The sequence below is a fragment of the Tiliqua scincoides genome, chromosome 5 (genome assembly GCF_035046505.1).
Source record: "Tiliqua scincoides isolate rTilSci1 chromosome 5, rTilSci1.hap2, whole genome shotgun sequence".
In the NCBI taxonomy this organism is placed as follows: domain Eukaryota; kingdom Metazoa; phylum Chordata; class Lepidosauria; order Squamata; family Scincidae; genus Tiliqua; species Tiliqua scincoides.
In genome coordinates this window covers 49,925,931-49,944,283 of record NC_089825.1, presented here as the reverse complement: position 1 = coordinate 49,944,283, position 18,353 = coordinate 49,925,931, and the positions used below count along the sequence as shown (strand labels likewise).

The window sequence follows — 18,353 nt, the reverse complement described above, 5'->3', positions numbered from 1 at the left end:
GCGCCGCGGCAGCCCCTGCACCAGGCAGCTCAGGATTGGGCTGTAAGAGAAGTGTACCTGCAGGTCTGTAAGCCAAGGCCGATATCAGCTGCTTGGAACAAGTGGACAATCCCAAATAGATTTCTATGTACTATAACTACTATACCTAACTACTATTCCATCTCATGAGGAATTCAAAAACCCTGTGAGGTGTGTCAGGCTGAGAGATACTGACCAGCCCAAGGTCATCCTAGAAGACTCACGGTTGAACCTTTCAACGATTCGAAGCCTACTCTAAGGTCAACATTCTAACCACCATCACATTGTCCAGTGATCATTTTCCAAAATCAAACTCAGGGTTCGTTGAGAATCTCCCATGGAGGCTCTAGCAAGACCAAGACCAGCTTAGATTCAGCATAACAACCCTACTTGGTACCTGGCATCGGTGTTTAGCTCTGCTAGCATGGTAGTGCAGGAATCAGGCTGGAAAATTAAGGGTTGCAACCGGCAAACCTGAGCAATGTCCAAATATCTCTGAAAGAGGAACTCAGACAGGGTATGTGCCATAAAAACCAGATGCACAGGAGTGATGTACCAGGGCTGCCCCAACAACCATGGAGGCCACTGCCTGGAGTACAAATAGGCAGTTTTTCATCACTTGTTGGCTGATGCTCCAGAAGACAAAAGAACCTTCTGATCTTCATTGGTCACTTAGTATATTGTACACAGTTGTGCAAATGAGAGGAGGTAAAAAAGTGGCAGACATGAAGTGCTTGTGATGTGCTTGTGATGCCACTCAGTGTATGAAAGCATGTAAGGGAAAGGTGGTAAAATGTTCATCCTTATGGAGCACTAAACACACCTTAAGCCAACCCTTGCTGGACCATGCTTCTTTATTTTTATGAGTAACATAAATGACTGCAGTGCTGATTTGGAATCATTTGGTGATATAGTTGGGATATAAATCCACCCATGCATCATCTTGTGATGGCTGGCAGACAGATTCTTTTCATTCATTAGATTGCTGGATAATGTTCCTTCGTGGCCAGTTGACATATTTCTATGTGGGATTGTTCGGTGATAGTTTATTGATTTTGGGCCAAGCTACATGTTACAATAAATGTGCATGTTTGGTGCTTTACAAGCAAAATATCTAAACAGCATATGTGTGAGAAATGGCTTCAAATTGTGGGAGAGGTGTGGAATTTAGCAAATAGCCCTTACTGATATTTTTTGTAGTTTTAAAAAGCTTCTGTTGATTTTCTAAAGAAGCTAGTAAAAAAATGATAAATAGCACATGGAGGTGTGCTATGATAAGGATAGGATAGGAGTCTCCAAATCTTTTGACCAGAGGTCAGCATCAAATATCTGGCATGGTGTTGAGGGCTGGAAAAAAAATTTAAATATAAAATTTAAATAAATACATTAGCAATGAAACTTAGATGAATGAATAAATGAATGGGCTCAAATTTCAAGGATTTTTCTAAGCACCAACACACATCACAAAATAAAGCACATACTCAAATGGAGGCCTCCCTGATCTTCAGAAAGCCTTCTACAGACTTCAGAGAGCACACAAAAGTTACTTTCAGTTTTTGGAAAAACCAGGAAGTTTCTAGGCCTTTAGAAGGTGTTCTCAGATCTAGGGAGGATGCACGCAGCCTCCCTGGCCCTCCAGTCATGACCAGAGCACAGCTCTGAGATAGCATATTGTGGGAGATACAAGTTTAAAAGGCATATTGATGTTGATTTCAACTGTGTTCAGTTTCAGTTGAATGAAAGGTAACTTACCAACTGGACAAATCATTGAAGGAATTCTGATAAAGATCAGTATGAGCTTTATAACACCTGGGAACCCACCGCCACCTTAATAGACTAAAGTTGCAAAATGAATCCCTGATGAGCTTTTTCCAATTATTATTCTACTGTAGATACACATTCACTTGTAAATGACACAGCAGCTGGTGATTTTTCATAGTAATCCACAGTACCATTTTGATTGATGTTTCTGTTTTTATTTGATTAGAATGACCTGACCATGGGAACAGAAAAATCTTGATGCCAAAGATCATGTGAAAGCACTTCTGATGGTTTCCAGCATATGTGCCATTCCTTTCCACTCAGGAGGCCAACTTCCTGCTTTACCTTTCCTTTGACTGTAGTTTTCATTCTGACAGATGAGACAACAACAATAAGTCAACAGGCCAACACCATTTTCAGGGCATATATCTCTGTCAAACATGGAGACAGTTTTACCAATATTTGCATATTTGTTGGTTTCATGACCTGCACTCCTGATGGATTTTTGTTGCCAAAGAACAGCTGTGGGAAGGGGGGCAGGGACATGATTGGGGCTGGGGTATGGGAGACCTAACTTTGTCCCCTCATATCCCAACCCAAATCCTCCTCCCACTAAAATATGCTATTCATCATTGAAGGGAAAACCTACTAGCACAAACTTTGCTCTGTTATCTACTTCATACCTCAGGTTCCTCTTTCTAGATATTAAGAATGAAAATTAACCTCACAGCCTTCTCAGCTAATCCTCAAGTATTCCAAGAGCGTTACTGGGGAAAAAGCTAGGTCTTTCCCTATTCATTTTCCCAATATGGAGTGAGACAATGGGTACTAATTAGAAGGAAGAAATGGCATTGTCCCAATTCTGCATTCAGCCATGGGATGTGTGAAGAACCTTCCATCTCCCTGTTCTCACCAGCTTCCCGAGGTCCCAGAACTTGATGGTAAAAAGGAAACCTTATGGTCCTCCTGGGTACCAAAAATGGGGCTGACTGATGGGGAGCCACATTAAGGGCCCAATCCTATCGTAGCTCAGCACCAGTGATGGGTGCCATAAATATGCTGTAAAACACATTTACGGCACCCTTTGTGCAGGGAACGCCCGTGCCAGCTGAGTGCTGGTCTTTGTTTGAGTCGTACCTGGGGAAAGGCGGTGATAGATGGTGGAGAAGAGCAAGAGCAAGAAGAGCAAAAAGAGCCCCTGGTGTGGGGCCCCATGGATTTTGGGAGATTCCTGCCCTCGAGGGGCAGGGCCTAATTTGACAAAATTGCTCCAGTCGACCAAAGGAAGGCCCCATCAACATGTACAGCTACCATTTATCCTTACTCACAGTGATAGATTTCATTTTCAGCTGAAGGTGACTGATAACTTAGGGCTTAATTTTAACCCAAGGCAGTTCTGAATTCGAATAGTGCATCCCAACAGTGTATATAACAGTGAATTATTGGCAGGTCATGGCAATCCATTTCACTGGGAGTCTAAAGCTCTCTTCAGACCCTATTAGTGCATATAATAAATGGGGAAGTGTAACATTGCTATGGCAGAAGCTGCCTCCATCCTTCTTGTGTTCATTGTTAAGGTTGAAAAGATCTCCCACATGTACAACTGAATGCATGGGGGGCTGCCACAGCAAGGTCAGGACCCCTGGAATAAGCTGAACATAAGAAGATGCTTCTACTAATAAGAACATAAGAACAGCCCCACTGGATCAGGCCATAGGCCCATCTAGTCCAGCTTCCTGTATCTCACAGCGGCCCACCAAATGCCCCAGGGAGCACACCAGATAACAAGAGACCTGCATCCTGGTGCCCTCCCTTGCATCTGACATAGCCCATTTCTAAAATCAGGAGGTTGCACATAAACATCATGGCTTGTAACCCATAATAGATTTTTCCTCCAGAAACTTGTCCAATCCCCTTTTAAAGGCATCCAGGCCAGATGCCATCACCACATCCTGTGGCAAGGAGTTCCACAGACCAACCACATGCTGAGTAAAGAAATATGTTCTTTTGTCTGTCCTAACTCTCCCAATACTCAATTTAAGTGGATGTCCCCTGGTTCTGGTGTTATGTGAGAGTGTAAAGAGCATCTCTTTATCCACTTTATCCTTCCCATGCATAATGGCTAGCAGAGGTCCTGTAGCCTCTTTTCCATTCCTGCTGGAGATGTTAGAAATTGAACCTGGCACCATTTGCATGCAATGCAGGTATTTTACCACTGAGCTATGGCCCCATCTGTGGGGATCTTTTTAGATTTTGTGATAAGCATGCCTTGGTCAGGAACACAGGAACACTAATCAGATCTCACTTAGGATTCTGCATCCAGTTTTGGACACCATTTTTTTTTAAAATAAGAAAAACACAGATAAGTTGGACTGGTTCAGAGGAGAGCAATTCGAGGGCAGGAGGGGTGGATTTTGGTGGCAATCATGCATGCCCGATCCTATCCCCCTTTCCCAGCCTGGACCTGCCCTCTGAGGATCCTTGGACTTAGGCCAGGAAAATAGATGGCATAGGGTGGAGGAGACGCACCATTGGTGATCAGGCGGCCTACTGAGAGCTAAGTAAAAAAAAATTTTTTTACTTACCTCTTACGAGCTGCCTCACCCCCCTCACCATGGCATGCAGCACATGCTGTGTTGGCACAGCTGCATGGCATCGTTTGATGGGGGATAGGATTGGGCTATTAGACATTTAATGAAACATCAGTGATGACCTGAAAATGTTGCTACACAGTAAAAGCTGAACTTGTTCCATTTATCACTCTTTTTATATACAGCAATCATCAACTTACAAGGTGGGCAACAGAAGAAGGAGGGCCTTTTCTGTGCTGCCACCTGTCTTAAGGAATATCCTTCTCTGGGAAGCATTCAGACCCAGTCTCTGGAGGTTTTGTTCAGATATTCAGAAGATGTCTGTAGCAATCTGAATAAGGGTTTCAGTAGTACGCTACAGCCTGATTGCTGATGGTACCTTTTGACCTTCATTAAGAGTATTAGTGTCTGTTTCCAGTGAATAAGACAGGATTAGAGCCTAAATCTTACTGAACATAATGGGCTTACTTTGGAGTAAAATAATTAACACTATTTTAAAACACCTCTATGTATTGATTTTTATTCACCTTGCATTTGATTGTATTTTTATTGGCGTTTTTGTCATCCACCTTGAGGAGAGCAATTAGGATGTTCCTGGAAATTTAGCTTGGAGAAGAGAAGATGAAAATATGATTGCTGTTTTCAAGTATCAGAAGGAAAATCTCATGGAAGGAAGATATACTTTCTGTCGGCCCAATCCTGAGCTGCCCAGCGCGCAAGGCTGCCGCGGCCCCCAAAATGGCTGCCACTGCATCCTGTACACTACAGGTAGCTGTTGGTGGCTCCTCGGGAGAAGGGGACTTTTGTCCCCTTCCTCCAGGTAAAGCAAGAAAATAGTGGGCTTTCCCTCATTGGAGGTTTTCAAGTAGGGGCTGGAAGGTTGCCTGTCAGGGATGCTGTAGAAGTTACTTGCACTAAGTAGGGGGTTGGATTAGATGAACCCCAAAGTCCCTTCCAACTCTAACAATGAATAGGAGCAGAGCCTTCTGCTGTGATGCCCCATGTGCATCTTTATTCTACGTGTAATGATCCTTGGAAATTGCTTTTGCTAAACAGCAAGACTTGGCATGTAACATACGAATGATGCAGTTTTTTACTCACCTCCTTGCAGTCGTGATTTCTGTTTTCTTTTGTGTTTCCCAAGCACTATGGTTAAGCCGACATCAACATTTTCTTCAACACTTTCATTATTTTTGGACTGGCCCATTGTGGCAGTTCATAGTTAGCAGACTACAGAAAAATAAATAAATAATGAGCTCTGCACCCCCAATGCCCATTTCTATCTGTTCTGTTGTTTTACGGGCTTTCTTACTCAACGTACTTGAGGTGAGTGAGGTGCTGGCATATAGCAGAGGAAATAATAAAAAGCTCCAGACAGTGCACAGTTTGCCAAGTGCACAGTTTGCCAAGCACAGGCTGTAACTGAGAGTAAATGGGATTTGCAGAGCTAGGACCTCTACAGCAGGAGGGATGGTGTCATCTGCAGGACCACTCAGGTGCTAGCTTGGAATTTTTTTTCAGAGTACCTAAGCTGACAACAAGTGACAGGCTCAGCAGGAGGCCAACTGAGAAATTTTCCCAGGGCCGTAAGCCAAGAGGGATGAAAGATGGAGATGTGATTTGGGGAGGAGGTTTGGCTCAGTTGGTTGAGCTGCCGCCTTGTATGCCTGAAGATCTGAGGCTGCCAGTTCAAGACAACCAGAAGTACCCGAGAACTGACGACACGCTGATATACTGATGAGCTGACCCTCGGTGGCAGTTGCCGTCAAGTGGAGCGTGGGAGGCGGAGGGCCAGAGAGAGGCCAGACCAGGAAGGAATGCAGCTGGAATGAGGAGTTCTATGAAAGACTAGAGCTATTCAATTGTAAAAATCCCTACGGGGGTTTAGAACAGCCTGCCTATGTAAACCGCCTTGGATTAAAGTCTGAGCAGAAATCTGACGACCAAAGAAAGGCGGTATATAAATACCTGTATAAATAAAATAAATAAATAAATAAATAAATTTGAGAACAGATGAATGGGAAAAGGTAAGACTGGATCATTGCTTTCAGAAAAGGGAGTAGGGGCTTGTTCAGGGCCCCAAGAAGCACAAGTGGTAAAATAAAGTTGAACTTAATTCTAAATAAACATAGCCTTGCACTATATTTTTATGATGATGACGATGTAAATTTTTAAATGGATAAGATGGATAAGAGATACACTAGCAAATGAACATTCCTGCCAGCCAGTATCACTGTGATGGTGCAGAGCTAGGTTGGACCATTGCAGCTACACCAGCTTTCAGGGACTGCCCCACTTCTCAAGGAATATCTTAACATCAAAAATGCTAGAGTTGTGCCAACCTATATATTCTCCCCATAGGGTCCGAAAAGTCTCGCTATGCCATTTCTGTGTATGTATGTGTATGGAAGAGTCTTATGCTGGTTCTTTGTGTGCATGTGGGTATGCATTGAAGTGGATAAATGTGACTTGATCCCACTCCATCCCATCTTGTTCCTATTGCTGTTACATCTGGTTTCTTACGCCATGTCACTTAGGCCCAATTCATATGTTGCAGTGGAGATCTGGCCTGGTCACATGCTGTGCCAGTAACACACTGATGATTTCTTTATGGGAGTGGTCCAGCTCACACAACTGTTTCCCAAATCAACATCAGTTAGGTGCACAGTTTAGGAACCACTGCCACATACCCATCTCCCATAAGAGAGTCAATTGAAAGCATCTTGCTTGAGAGCCTGCCAAAACCTAGAGCCAATCCTAAGTTACTTCTTGGGTTGATATTTCTCAACCTGGCAGTGAAACTGAGCCCCAAGACAGTTACTTTGCCACATTATCAATTGCTATTCAGGCAGAACTCCTTGCATGGCCTGGTTGATCTCTGGCTACATTGCTGTTCATGTTGGAGCAGAAGGTGTCATAATGGTTTATTAACCAAATTCAGGAAGTGAAAAGAGTCTGGATGTCAAATTCTACATTTTAAAGTCTCATTGCCTTTCTTACCATTTTGGATTTCACTTTGTCCCCAACTTTCTGTGTCTTCATAGTTTCCTTTAGCAGCATATGAAAACATGTACAATTAAGCAGAGAAAAGTCTAACAACTGTAAGAAAAATGGTACAATTTGTCAGCTGGAGAGAAATGCTTTTATAATGAAGGCATGACGTTTCAGATGACACTCATCAGAAGGGCTGCAGATGGGAACATCCAAAATCCTGAGGTTTCTGAGGAAGGATTCGGTGGTGTCACAAGACTGCCAATCTGAAAAGTGGGGATGAATCTTGTAGTGATTCAGGATCTGATGGTAAAAGAGCTGAGTCCAAATGGCCTGAGATGAACCTTTGCCCAGTGGTGTCACTAGGGGGTTGCGGTTCACACCAGGTGATGTGCAAAGGGGGGGGGGGTGACACCATTAGTGTGACCAAAATTGTTAAATTATGGTTTGTAAGAATAATACCATCATATTATATACCATTCAGAATGCAATGAAAATGAAAAAAAGCAGAATGCAATGTAAAAAAGACAGAGTGAAATATCTCCATTCTATCAAAAGTTAAGGCCAAAATACCAGAAAAAAATTCAACTGTCTTATGCAGGGCTGTCCAAACCTTTTCGCAGGAGAAATCATCTCTCTGACACTGTAGCAGGGGCAGGAATAAAATTTGAATAAATTTACATAAATGAATATATTAGAGATGGAACTTATATGAATGAATGAAGGTCTTGCAGTAGCTCAAGGCCTATAAAAGGCCTTGCACAAAGCAAGACAGGTGTTTCCTTTGCTGTTGCTACTCCATCACAGATGTCAAACAGCAAGCAGCCCTTGTCGCACAGCTCACGTGAGAGGTCAAACAGTCACCCTCACGCTGAGAGCAGTTGGTTGGGCCAGCATGGACTCCAGCAAATCTCCGGAGGGCTAGAGGCTTATTGGAGACTGGGGGCTCTCCGTGGGCCAGATTGGGAATCCCCAAGGGCTGCAAGTTGCCCCCGGGCTGGAGTTTGGGCACCCCGGTCTTATGCAACAAAAAAGTAAATCTCCTTAGTTCAAAACAGACCAATGAAACCGATTGTTCAAAGGGTCAATGAGATGTTATTGTGATACAGCATGGAACTAATAAGGTGCAGTAAGGTTACATCCTTGGGGTGTGTGTGTGTGACACCACTAGTGACCAAAATTGCTATAATCACAGTTTGTAGGAATAATACCGTCAAGTTATACGCCATTCGATGTGTAATTTCATGCAGAATGCAATGAAACAAACTGCGTTGAAATCTCTGTGTTCTATCAAAAGACATAACTAAAAAAACCATTGGGGGCAGGGTGATGGTACATGGGAGGAGGTTCATCATGGGGGTGATGCGCTCTCCTCCCGCATCGGGTATCCAGTGACAGAATTTTTCAAAATGTGCTAAGCGAATTTAGGAATAGGGAAGACTTGTTGGTTCAGAAATACAGTCTGCGACAGGGACTGGAGGTAGACATGCCAGCACAAATGATTGGCACTGGGCTGTAAATCCAGCATAGGTGACATAATTTAGAGAAATGTACAGCCTAATCCTATCCTCCTCCCATCCCCCACCGCTGGTGCAGCTGCACCAAAAACAGGCAGGTTTTATTCAGCAGGTGGGGTGGGGAGAGGATTGGGAAGCTTCGGGGGGGGGGAAAGGAATTTTAATCACTTACCTCTGCATAAGCCCCACTCCACAATGGGTCTCCTCAGACCTGTGCTTACAATTTCTCTAGTGGATGTCCAAGGAAAGGAAAGGGGGTGGGGAAGCTGCTGCCAGAGAAGATAGCACTGGATCCACCCCCTCTCACAGCCCCCTTGCCCCATTCCTCTCTCTCCCTGCCCAGTTTTGCCCCTTCCCCATCCCCGTTCTGAAACTCCTTCCCAGTCCACTGATATAAACACACAGAGACAGGGCCAGTGGAAAAGTTTGTAACATTGCCTCTGTAGGCTGCCATTGAACCTATTCTTTTAATTGTGTGTGTAACCGTGTTGCTCCCTTATGTTGCAAGAAGAAGGAACAGTAAAGGGAAGCAAACTGTTCCCTCTTGACTGGTAAGCAGAAATGTACCAGGCTATATTACTCACAGGAGAGGGAGTAATAGAGAAAGGATAACTGCCAATTTACGAACCACCCCCACCCCAAGCCAAGGTCATTGTCAACGATGAAAAGAAACCCTTTGTACTCACCAGAAGCACGAACTTCAGTTCCCTTCCTGTGGCTCTTTGGAGAAGTAGGACACAGAAGAGGCTAAAAAGGAAGAAGCCAAATCTATGGAAGCTGCACTCTGGAGATATCACTGCCATGTTCATCTTGACAGCAGTATATGAGATAGCCCTCTACTGAAACTAACTTACAAGGAAAAAGCTATGCTTTATAAGAAAAAAACAAAGGAGTGGAGGCTCCTTCTGCTGATAGCATCTCAATGTGGGCAGGAGGTCTGGTCTAGAAGGTAGAGCCTCTGTTAGCCTGAAGATAACATCTGAAGGTTGCCAGTTCGAGGCCACCAGCAGCTGCTTGAATGGCGAGACCTTGAAGCAGCTGAGAAGCTGAGCTAAATTATTCCACCTGCTCTTTAGTGTGAGCGAAGAAGCGTCTTGGTTGTCCTTCAAGTGAGAGATGAAGGAGCTGCTTGTCAGCCAGCATGGGAGGCAACTGGGGGCCAGAAGTGATAAAAATAGAACCTTTTTGTTGTAAAAATCCCCTCGGGCGTTTAGAGATAGCCTGCCTATGTGAACCACCTTGAATAAAGCCAGAGGAGTAATCCGATGACCAGAAAGGCGGTATATAAATACCAGTATTATTATTACTATTATTAATGTTCTATCTGATGTCCACTGATCCATTTCCTGGTTATTTGTGGCACAATCCAATGCCACAATCCAATGTGGCACAATCCAATGTTTCTACAAAACCATCAGTTCAGCATCAAGACACGGTGAAACTATTGGTTACAGCAACCAGCAGTTTATTGGTTGTGTCTGCTATTGTAATACCATGTGACTAATTTTTTAGTGTTCTTGTTTTATGACCACAGCACGTCTCTCGAGGTAATGGCATTTCCCTATACTGTTGTCCTCATTACATGACTGTGCCACAGAACTGTAGTGTGGCTATATCTTCTCTTTATGGAGCTTTTAATATCTGAGATGCCTCTTACCCATTGATGCCTATAGAAAGACTTCAAATGGCGTGTGGATCTGTGTCTACTCTGGTCATGCTTCCTCTGAACAATACAGTAAGTCCTCACCAATGTCAATAGTTTCTTTGAAACTGCAACTTTATAACGAAACCATTTTTATCATCGGTGGGCTCAATAACATTCTCTCAAGTGGGCTTGTTGAGAGTTTTCCTATCACCCCACAAAGCATCGTTGCACCCCAGAATGCCTTGTGCATGGAATTCTGGGGTGTGACAAGGCCAATGATGTGGGTTGTGGGCCCAAAATGTCCTGGAAGTGGCTTCTAGTAGCCCTACAATGTGCAGCTGCGGAGGATGTGGATGTCAGAAGACTGAGAACGGCTGTTACAATGAAACAATGTTGAATTAAACACCTTTAAGTGAGCACATGCTGCATGACAGAATTTATAGGTTCAGAGGTAATACACCTCCAAATGGTCTTTCCTGGGGAACATTGGTAGGGGGTGGCTTTGCCCTACTTCTGGAAGCATATGGCTAGCTGGATGGAAAACAAAATGCTGAATGGGCTGGACTTGTGGTCTGACTAATCAAGGCTCTTTTTACCTTCATTGATCATCATCATACAAGGCGAGTCATACTGGAAGGAGGTACTTTCCCTGCTGTTGCCCTTCTTAACAGGGGAAGCCTTCATTGGGAAGCCTTCACAGACTAAAACCTGGAGATTTGGAGAAGATTGTTCAGACATTCAGAAGGTATTAGTAACCTTCGGCATAAGGATTTCAGCAGTACACTATGGTGTTTTCGTTCTTTAGATTCACACTAGGGCTGCAATCCAATACACACTTACCTGAGAGTAAGTTCCATTAAACTCCATAAGGCTGACTTCTGAGTAGACATGCATAGGGTTGCACTGTGAGTGTATTTGTTTGAGTCTTGTATTAAAATTGTCAGTGTCGTGCATTTTACCACCTACCTTGGGCTCAAGTTTAATATAAAAATTAATTCATAATTCATATTTACGCCACCTTTATCCTGGTAAGGGCACCCAAGGAGGCTTACGGCATTTAAAAGCAATAACGATCAATAATAAAAACAGTAAAAGCGGAGAAGCCCAATGGCTTGTGACAATTAACAATCAATCAAATAATTAAACAACAATTAAGGGCACAATCCAGAGGCACTCTTGGGCTGGCTCAAGTCCCTTAAAGCATGTTTGTGTCTCCTCATGAGTAAGCCGTGCCAGTGCCAGTGCTTGAATCCAGCTTTCGTGGCAATCCTTGTGTTGGCCCAGCTGGGCCAATGCAAGGCTCTGGGGCGGGTGGGGAGGAGGTGGGAGGGAGTTCCAGACTGGGGGAGGGCTGGCGGTGGGTGGCCCTGGGGTCAGGTGGTGGGGCTGGGATCCAACAATTATGCTGGATCCCAACCCTTGTTCCTGGGGAGTTTGGAGTGGCTTCAAGCCGCTCTGCTCTCCTCGGACTTGTGCCGCCATAGTTTCCTCCTACCTCTGGCCCCTATCCTGCACTTTGGAGACAGTGCAAGTCTCCAAAGAGGGAGCAGTTCTTAATTCCAAGGGAGAGAGAATGAAGGCTGGGAGAGTGACACCCAGAGGAGTCATAGATGTGTCTCCTCTTCATACGAGGAGACACATCATAATATTCAGATGAAAAGGCATTTCTTAAAAGAAAGCATTTCTGCTGCACTTGGAAATTGTTCTGTTCTGCCTTGTCCCTCTCCACATGCAGATTATAACCAAAGCCACCAGTACATTAAAAGTACCAAGCCCAACATTACAGAGCAGCGCATGTGTTGCCAAGGCAATGGGAGACCGTTAATCCAGCCATGGTAACCAAAAACAAAATGTGCCTCTAAGCGTACAGTGTGGTCTGGCAAATGGGTGACTCAGGGCATGCACTACACCTTGTGGTGGGGTAGCAGTCACATTGGACTCCATAAGGTATAGGAACATTTGTTCCTTTACCTTGGGGCTGCATTGCGGCTGCACTGGTGCTGGAAAATTGGATAGGATTGGGCCCTCAGAGCGCGAAACAGAGCAGAAGCATGATGGGAGCAAACTTTTGAAATCCACCTCCCCGGTCACTTGCAGAAAATAAAATGAAAGCCCACCCATCCAATCTCCAGGTCACACTGCATGTTTAGAAAGGTGTGACTGACTAGACCCTGAACTCCACTAGGAAAGGAGATGAGATAGGTCTTCCACTGCCAAAAGAACAAAGCAAGAGTTTGCCCTTTTGCCCAAATCTTGGGGCCTTATGGGCATTTGGAGAACAAGTATAGAAATCCTGTGAGGAACAGTTAGGCCCTGTTGATGAGGAGTCAGGGTGGCTCTATCTGCCTCAGGAGTCTCCCCCCACCCAACCAGGAATGTCACAACTCCTTCCAGATTGGTCTGAACAGCACGTGTGTGAGACATGGCTTCAAACTGCAGTGGGAGAGGTGGGGGCTTTAGAACATAGCCCTCCATTGTCACAATGCACAATCCTAACCAACTTTCTAGCACTTACATAGCTGCGCCAGTGCGGCATGCCAGTTGGTTAGGAGGACACAATTCAACTTTCTAGCACTGACATAGCTGTGCCAGTGTGGGAGGAAGTCAAGGGGGCCTCCTCAAGGTAAGGGCATATTTGTTACCTCACCTTGGGGCTGCATTGCGGCTACGTCAGTGCTCAAAAGTTGGTTAGGATTGCACCCTAAAACATACTCTCACATACTATTTATACTTTCAAAACGCTTCTATTGGCTTTCCAAAGAAGCTATCTAACAAATGGTAAATAGCACACAGAAGGGGGCCATGTCTGAGTCAGGAACCACAACAGGGGCTGTTTCGAAGTATCCCTATACCGGCAACTTGGTTTGGGGTCATTGTGCAAGCACCCCTCTCTTGTGTTCTTTGCGTAAAAGGGGAAATAAACCTCTAGGACCAAACACCCATTTATTTTGTTGTTTGACACACTGAGAATTCTCTCTTGAGTGTGGGGAATGGAAAAGCTGTTAGAGTTTGAGGAAGTGGCACATCTCACCCCCGCCCCAGCTCAAGCTGTGCATATGTACATACACCTGTATCCGTGTTTGTAGAAAGAGCATGCGGGTAGTCTTGGGACAGCAGAGGGACAGAGCTACAATCTAGCAGAAGGCATCCGGTAGGGCAGGAATCTTGTGTTGGGTATCAGAATGGCTGCCTGGGAGAAGCACATGTGGCTTATCACCTCCAGTTATGTTTTCCTTGAACATTTATACATAAAGTGATAAGTTTTCCTTTAAAAACACAACAAGCATCCAGTGCTCTGTCCTCCAAACGACAGCAAACCCAGGTTAAACCAGCTCTAGACTTCCTCAAAACAATCTTCCTTTCATGTCACACGGGCATTCTCCTATGTGACATGAAAGCCCTGACTGAATTTTCTGTGGCCTGTGCAGCAACTGTTACCCTGCACATGCCTGATCTCGTCTGATCTCAGAAGCTAAGTAGGGTCAGGTCTGGTTAGTACTTGGATGGGAGACCACCTGGGAATACCGGGTGCTGTAGGCTTATACCATAGTCTTTCGAGACTGAAGGATGCCAACCATTCGATTCTACTGTAAAATCTCAGTCAGTTAGGATGTGCAGCAGACTTGAAAACTGCTCCTCTCTCCTCCTTCATTCTGTCCCATATTAATACAATTCCAAAGTGGCACAGGAAGTGGGAAAGCTAGTTCATGTGAAAGTTTTCCTTAAGAAGGCTTGCGTCAAGGAGGTAGCAAGTTTTGGCTGCAATCCAATAAGATTTACCTGGATGCAAGTCTTATTCAGGTCCTTGGGGTTTCCTTCTTAGACATGTCTAAGCTTGAACTGTAAACAAATGGTAGGACTGCAATTTTAAAGATGTAGAGTGACCCCTGGTGGTTAACTTGTTGTCAGCACCTGCATTTATCTGATCTCAATATTTTTCAACAGCTGTTCCCTATAGACCAGTGGTACTCAAACTGGTGGGTCGTGACCCACCAGCTCATGTAATGATGCCCTGTTCCCTTTAAGGGGCGGGGGAAGGAGGAAAGCAGTGAAGCGATTCCCAGGATCACACCCCTGGAGGGGAAGGGAGGCTATTTTTAAACGAAACATACGTACTCTCAGGGTGGGGGGGGAAGAGCCCCATGGAGCACTTTCAGGGCTCCCCGTGGCTTCTAAATAGTGAAAGTTGCAAGCACTGGAAATTTCACTTTCGATTTGATTGCTAAACCAGTTCTGCTAAAGATCATTATGAGCTTTATAACACCTGGAAAGCCACCACCACCTTAATAGACTAGGTTGCAAAATGAATCACTGATGAGCTTTTTCACGTTTTACCTCTACCAGGGATATGTGGTGTGAGGGCAGCAGATGAGACAGAACTGTCCTACTGGAGACCTTTGAAAAGTGCTGCTACTGCAGCTGTCAGTGCTCAAACACTACATGCTCCAGTCACTGTTCCCTGAGGAGCTTTTTCAAATATCACTCTACTTTAGATACACATTCCCTTGTAAATGATGTGGCTACTGGTGGTTTTTTGTGGTAAGCGATTGTACCATTTTGCTTGATGTTTCCATTTTTATTTGATTAGAATGACATGACCAGGGGAGCAGAAAAATCTCAATGCCAAAGACTGTGTGAAAGCACTGAGTCCTTCTAGCACTTCTGATGGTATTCAGCCTATGTGCCATTCCTTTCCACTCAGAAGGCCGACTTGCTGCTTTGCCTTTCCTTGAACTGTGGTTTTCATTCAGGCAGACGAGACACAATAGCAATATGTCATTTGACCAACACCACTTTCGGAATCTGGGAGTAAATGTTTGGAAAACATTGAGATAATTTTTATACACACCCACACACAAACATACGATAGAAGCACGCTGCATATGTATGATCAGTTCTCAGAACACATGAAGGGCTAAATCAGAGATGGGCAAGTTGCTGAAAGCTCATCCCAGATTAGACAGGAAATTGTCTGAATCAGAAAGAACTGGGATGATTTGCCAAACCAGTCTGCTCGAATGAATTCTTCCCTACACCAGTGAGCATTAGAGACAAGTAAATTGATCAAAGCTCATCCCAGATAAGGTTTGAAATTGCCGAGCCATTATGAGATGCTTAAAGGAGTTCTCTTACCACCCCCCACCCCACCCCCACACTAGTCTTATGTGCTTAGGATTTGTAGTTCTTCTCCAGAGTTAATGAAATGCAAATGCCTTAGAACTGTGGTTTTCAAACTCTCCGGGAGTTTGAAACCCACAGTAAGTCTTTGCGGGGGTGGGTGGGAGGCCACAGGGGCAGGGGGAAGGCAAGGGCTGTGGGGGCAGGGATGCACTCACCAGTCCCTGCAGCAACCATCCCTGTGTGTGGGGAGCCCTGCGCGAGCACCTGCAGGGCACCCCAGGTCAGGGAAAGGGAGAGTGGAGCGATCTGCTCTGCCTCCGCAAAAGCGGAAGCGGAGCGTGATCGCCCCACTCTCCCTTTCCCTGACCTGGGAGGGTGCACGGAAGTCCCTGCAGCCCCATCAGAAAGGAAAGCGGAGTGATCATGCTCCGCTTCCAGTTTTGCGGAGGCAGAGCAGATCACTCTACTCTCCCTTTCCCTGACCTGGGGAGCCCTGCTGAAGGTTGCGCAGGGCTCCCTGTACCCCTGGGAGGCTGCAGGAGGCTTGGGCAAGTGCACCCAAGCCCCTGCAGTCCCCCTGAGCAGCATGATCCGCTGCCTTCCCCCTGTCTCCTGGTTGCCCCCACCCCTTCTGGGGGCAGAGGCCAGGACCCACAGGCTGGGGCATTGCAACGCCCCAGTTTGAATACCACTGCCTTAGAATATCCCTGGAGAAGAACTCCTGATCTCAAGCACCACTGCTTCTTTACCCTCTGTATTGGAATTGTAGAAGATCTGGCAAGGAGGTAGATGTGGTATCAGCAGTGGCCCCTTTAAGGATAAGGCCTGGGCATCCAGCAGAGTGTGCTGCACAGCTACAGCCACTTGAAGGCAATAGGGCCCTCAGGCATAAAAGCACCTGATGAAGGGAGAGTTTGGTGTGGGTAGCAGAAGGCAGAAAGCTGAATTAAGGGCTAATGGACTTTGGAAGCTGCTGGAGACACTAAGACTGGTGTTTGGCTGCTGTGCCCAATACCTGCTGAGGATCAAGGGGCTGCTGTAGTGGTGGGAGGCTGCTGGCAGGAAGGAGGACCTCTGTAGGTTAAACAGGCGAGCTACCCTGGTGGTGGGGTCCAGCAGTACTGCAGGGCAGAACCAGGGTCATTTTTTGAGGAAAGAAGGGGAGCTAATTAGCTCAAAGTGGGCATAATTCTCCAGGCGGAGCTTGGACTGGGAACCTGGCAGAACACCCTCTCAGGGTGAGATGGGAGATGAAGAACCAAGGGAAAAAGATAGAATTCTTGGCATGCCTAGCAGGGGATGCTAGGGGATGAAAGACTGCAAAGAGAGAAAGCTGTCCTCCTTTTCAAATGAACACTGTTGCTGCTTGAATGCTATCCTGCCACAAGAGCCTGGGAAAATCACCTTTTGAGCTTGGATTTCTGAACTCCAAGAATAATCTGAATCCAAGTGAAATCTCCCAACATCCCTAGTTCAAATAATTTGTTAAGGCCACAATCCTATCCACATTTACACTGTGTCTTTTCTAGTGGCTGTTTGTTGGGGTTCTTCTGCATCTTTCTAGATTGTGAGCCCTTTTGCGACACAGAGAGCACAATTCTAATCAACTTGCTGGCACCAAGGTAAGGTCAATGCAGCTCTGAGGTAAGGGAAAAAAACTCCCTTACCTTGAGGAGGCCTCCATGACTGCTACACAACTGCTGGATGCAGCACATGCCCCATTGGCACAGCTGTGGCATTGCTGGAAAGTGGGTTAGGATTTGGACCAGAGTCATTTAATTATGTGATTTTTGTCTTTAAACTGCTTTGTGAACTTTTTGTTGAAAAGTGGTATATAAATACTTTAATAAGAATAATAAACTCTTTCCCCCATGTTCCAAATCCCCCCCCCCCAAAAAAAAATCTGCTATTAGTCACAGAGGGGAAATCTTATGGGTACAAAAATGGCTCTAACATCACATCTGCTTAGTTCTGAGGTTTATCTTTCTAGATACTAAGAAGGAAAAACAGAGTCCTGCACATCACAGCTTCCTCAGCTAATCTTCAGGTGTCCCATGAGTGTTATGGGAGGGAGGAACTAAGTCTTCCCCCTTGCATTTTCCCAAAGTGGAGAGGATGGGTACCAATTAGAACAGTGATGGTGAACTTATGATGTGCGTGTCAAAGGAGACACGCTGCAACATTTTGGGTGACATGCCAATGTTCACCAACACCCAACAACAACTGAGTTTGTTTTACTCATATTTCATTTTTGTAATTATTTGCTGTTTCTTTACATAAGGCACCATGCATGACTGGACTGTATTTTTTTAAATAAATAAATGAAAATGTAACAAACTGTTTCTTTTTTTTTGGGGGGGGGGGGGATGCCAGCAGAGTCAAGTTAAGCATTTTCTGAATTTTTGACATGCTGAGCCCATAAGCTTTGCCTGAACCTCTGTGTAAGACAGAACACCATTGTCCCAATCTTGTGTTTGCCTGTAGGGTGTATGAGGAGGCTTCCATTTCCTGTTCTCACCAGCTGCCCCACCTCCCCAGCCTGATGATGTAAGGGAAGCCTTGATGTTTTACAATGGAGCCAAGAATGCGGATGGCCAATAGGGAGTGGTATGGAGGCCCCAAATCTCTTTCAAAGGAACTTTGTAAAGTGGTGCCCTCTCATATTTAGCAGGGGGACAGTAACTCTCTCTCTCTTCACACCAGCATGGT

The 18,353-nt window shown here is 45.2% G+C and overlaps 1 protein-coding gene and 1 pseudogene across 1 annotated transcript in view; one reads left to right on the top strand and one right to left on the bottom strand.

The window, feature by feature from the left end:
* LOC136652241 (lysosomal acid phosphatase-like) overlaps positions 1 to 7,412 on the bottom strand; it is a 33,695-nt gene extending 26,283 nt beyond the window's left edge. Inside the window, exon 1 of the mRNA XM_066629169.1 lies at positions 7,371 to 7,412. Coding sequence (XP_066485266.1) covers positions 7,371 to 7,412 — 42 coding nt within the window. The remainder of the gene's footprint in view (positions 1 to 7,370) is intronic.
* Positions 7,413 to 13,941: 6,529 nt separating this feature from the next.
* On the top strand, positions 13,942 to 14,063 carry LOC136655030 (5S ribosomal RNA; annotated as a pseudogene).
* Positions 14,064 to 18,353: the final 4,290 nt, after the last annotated feature.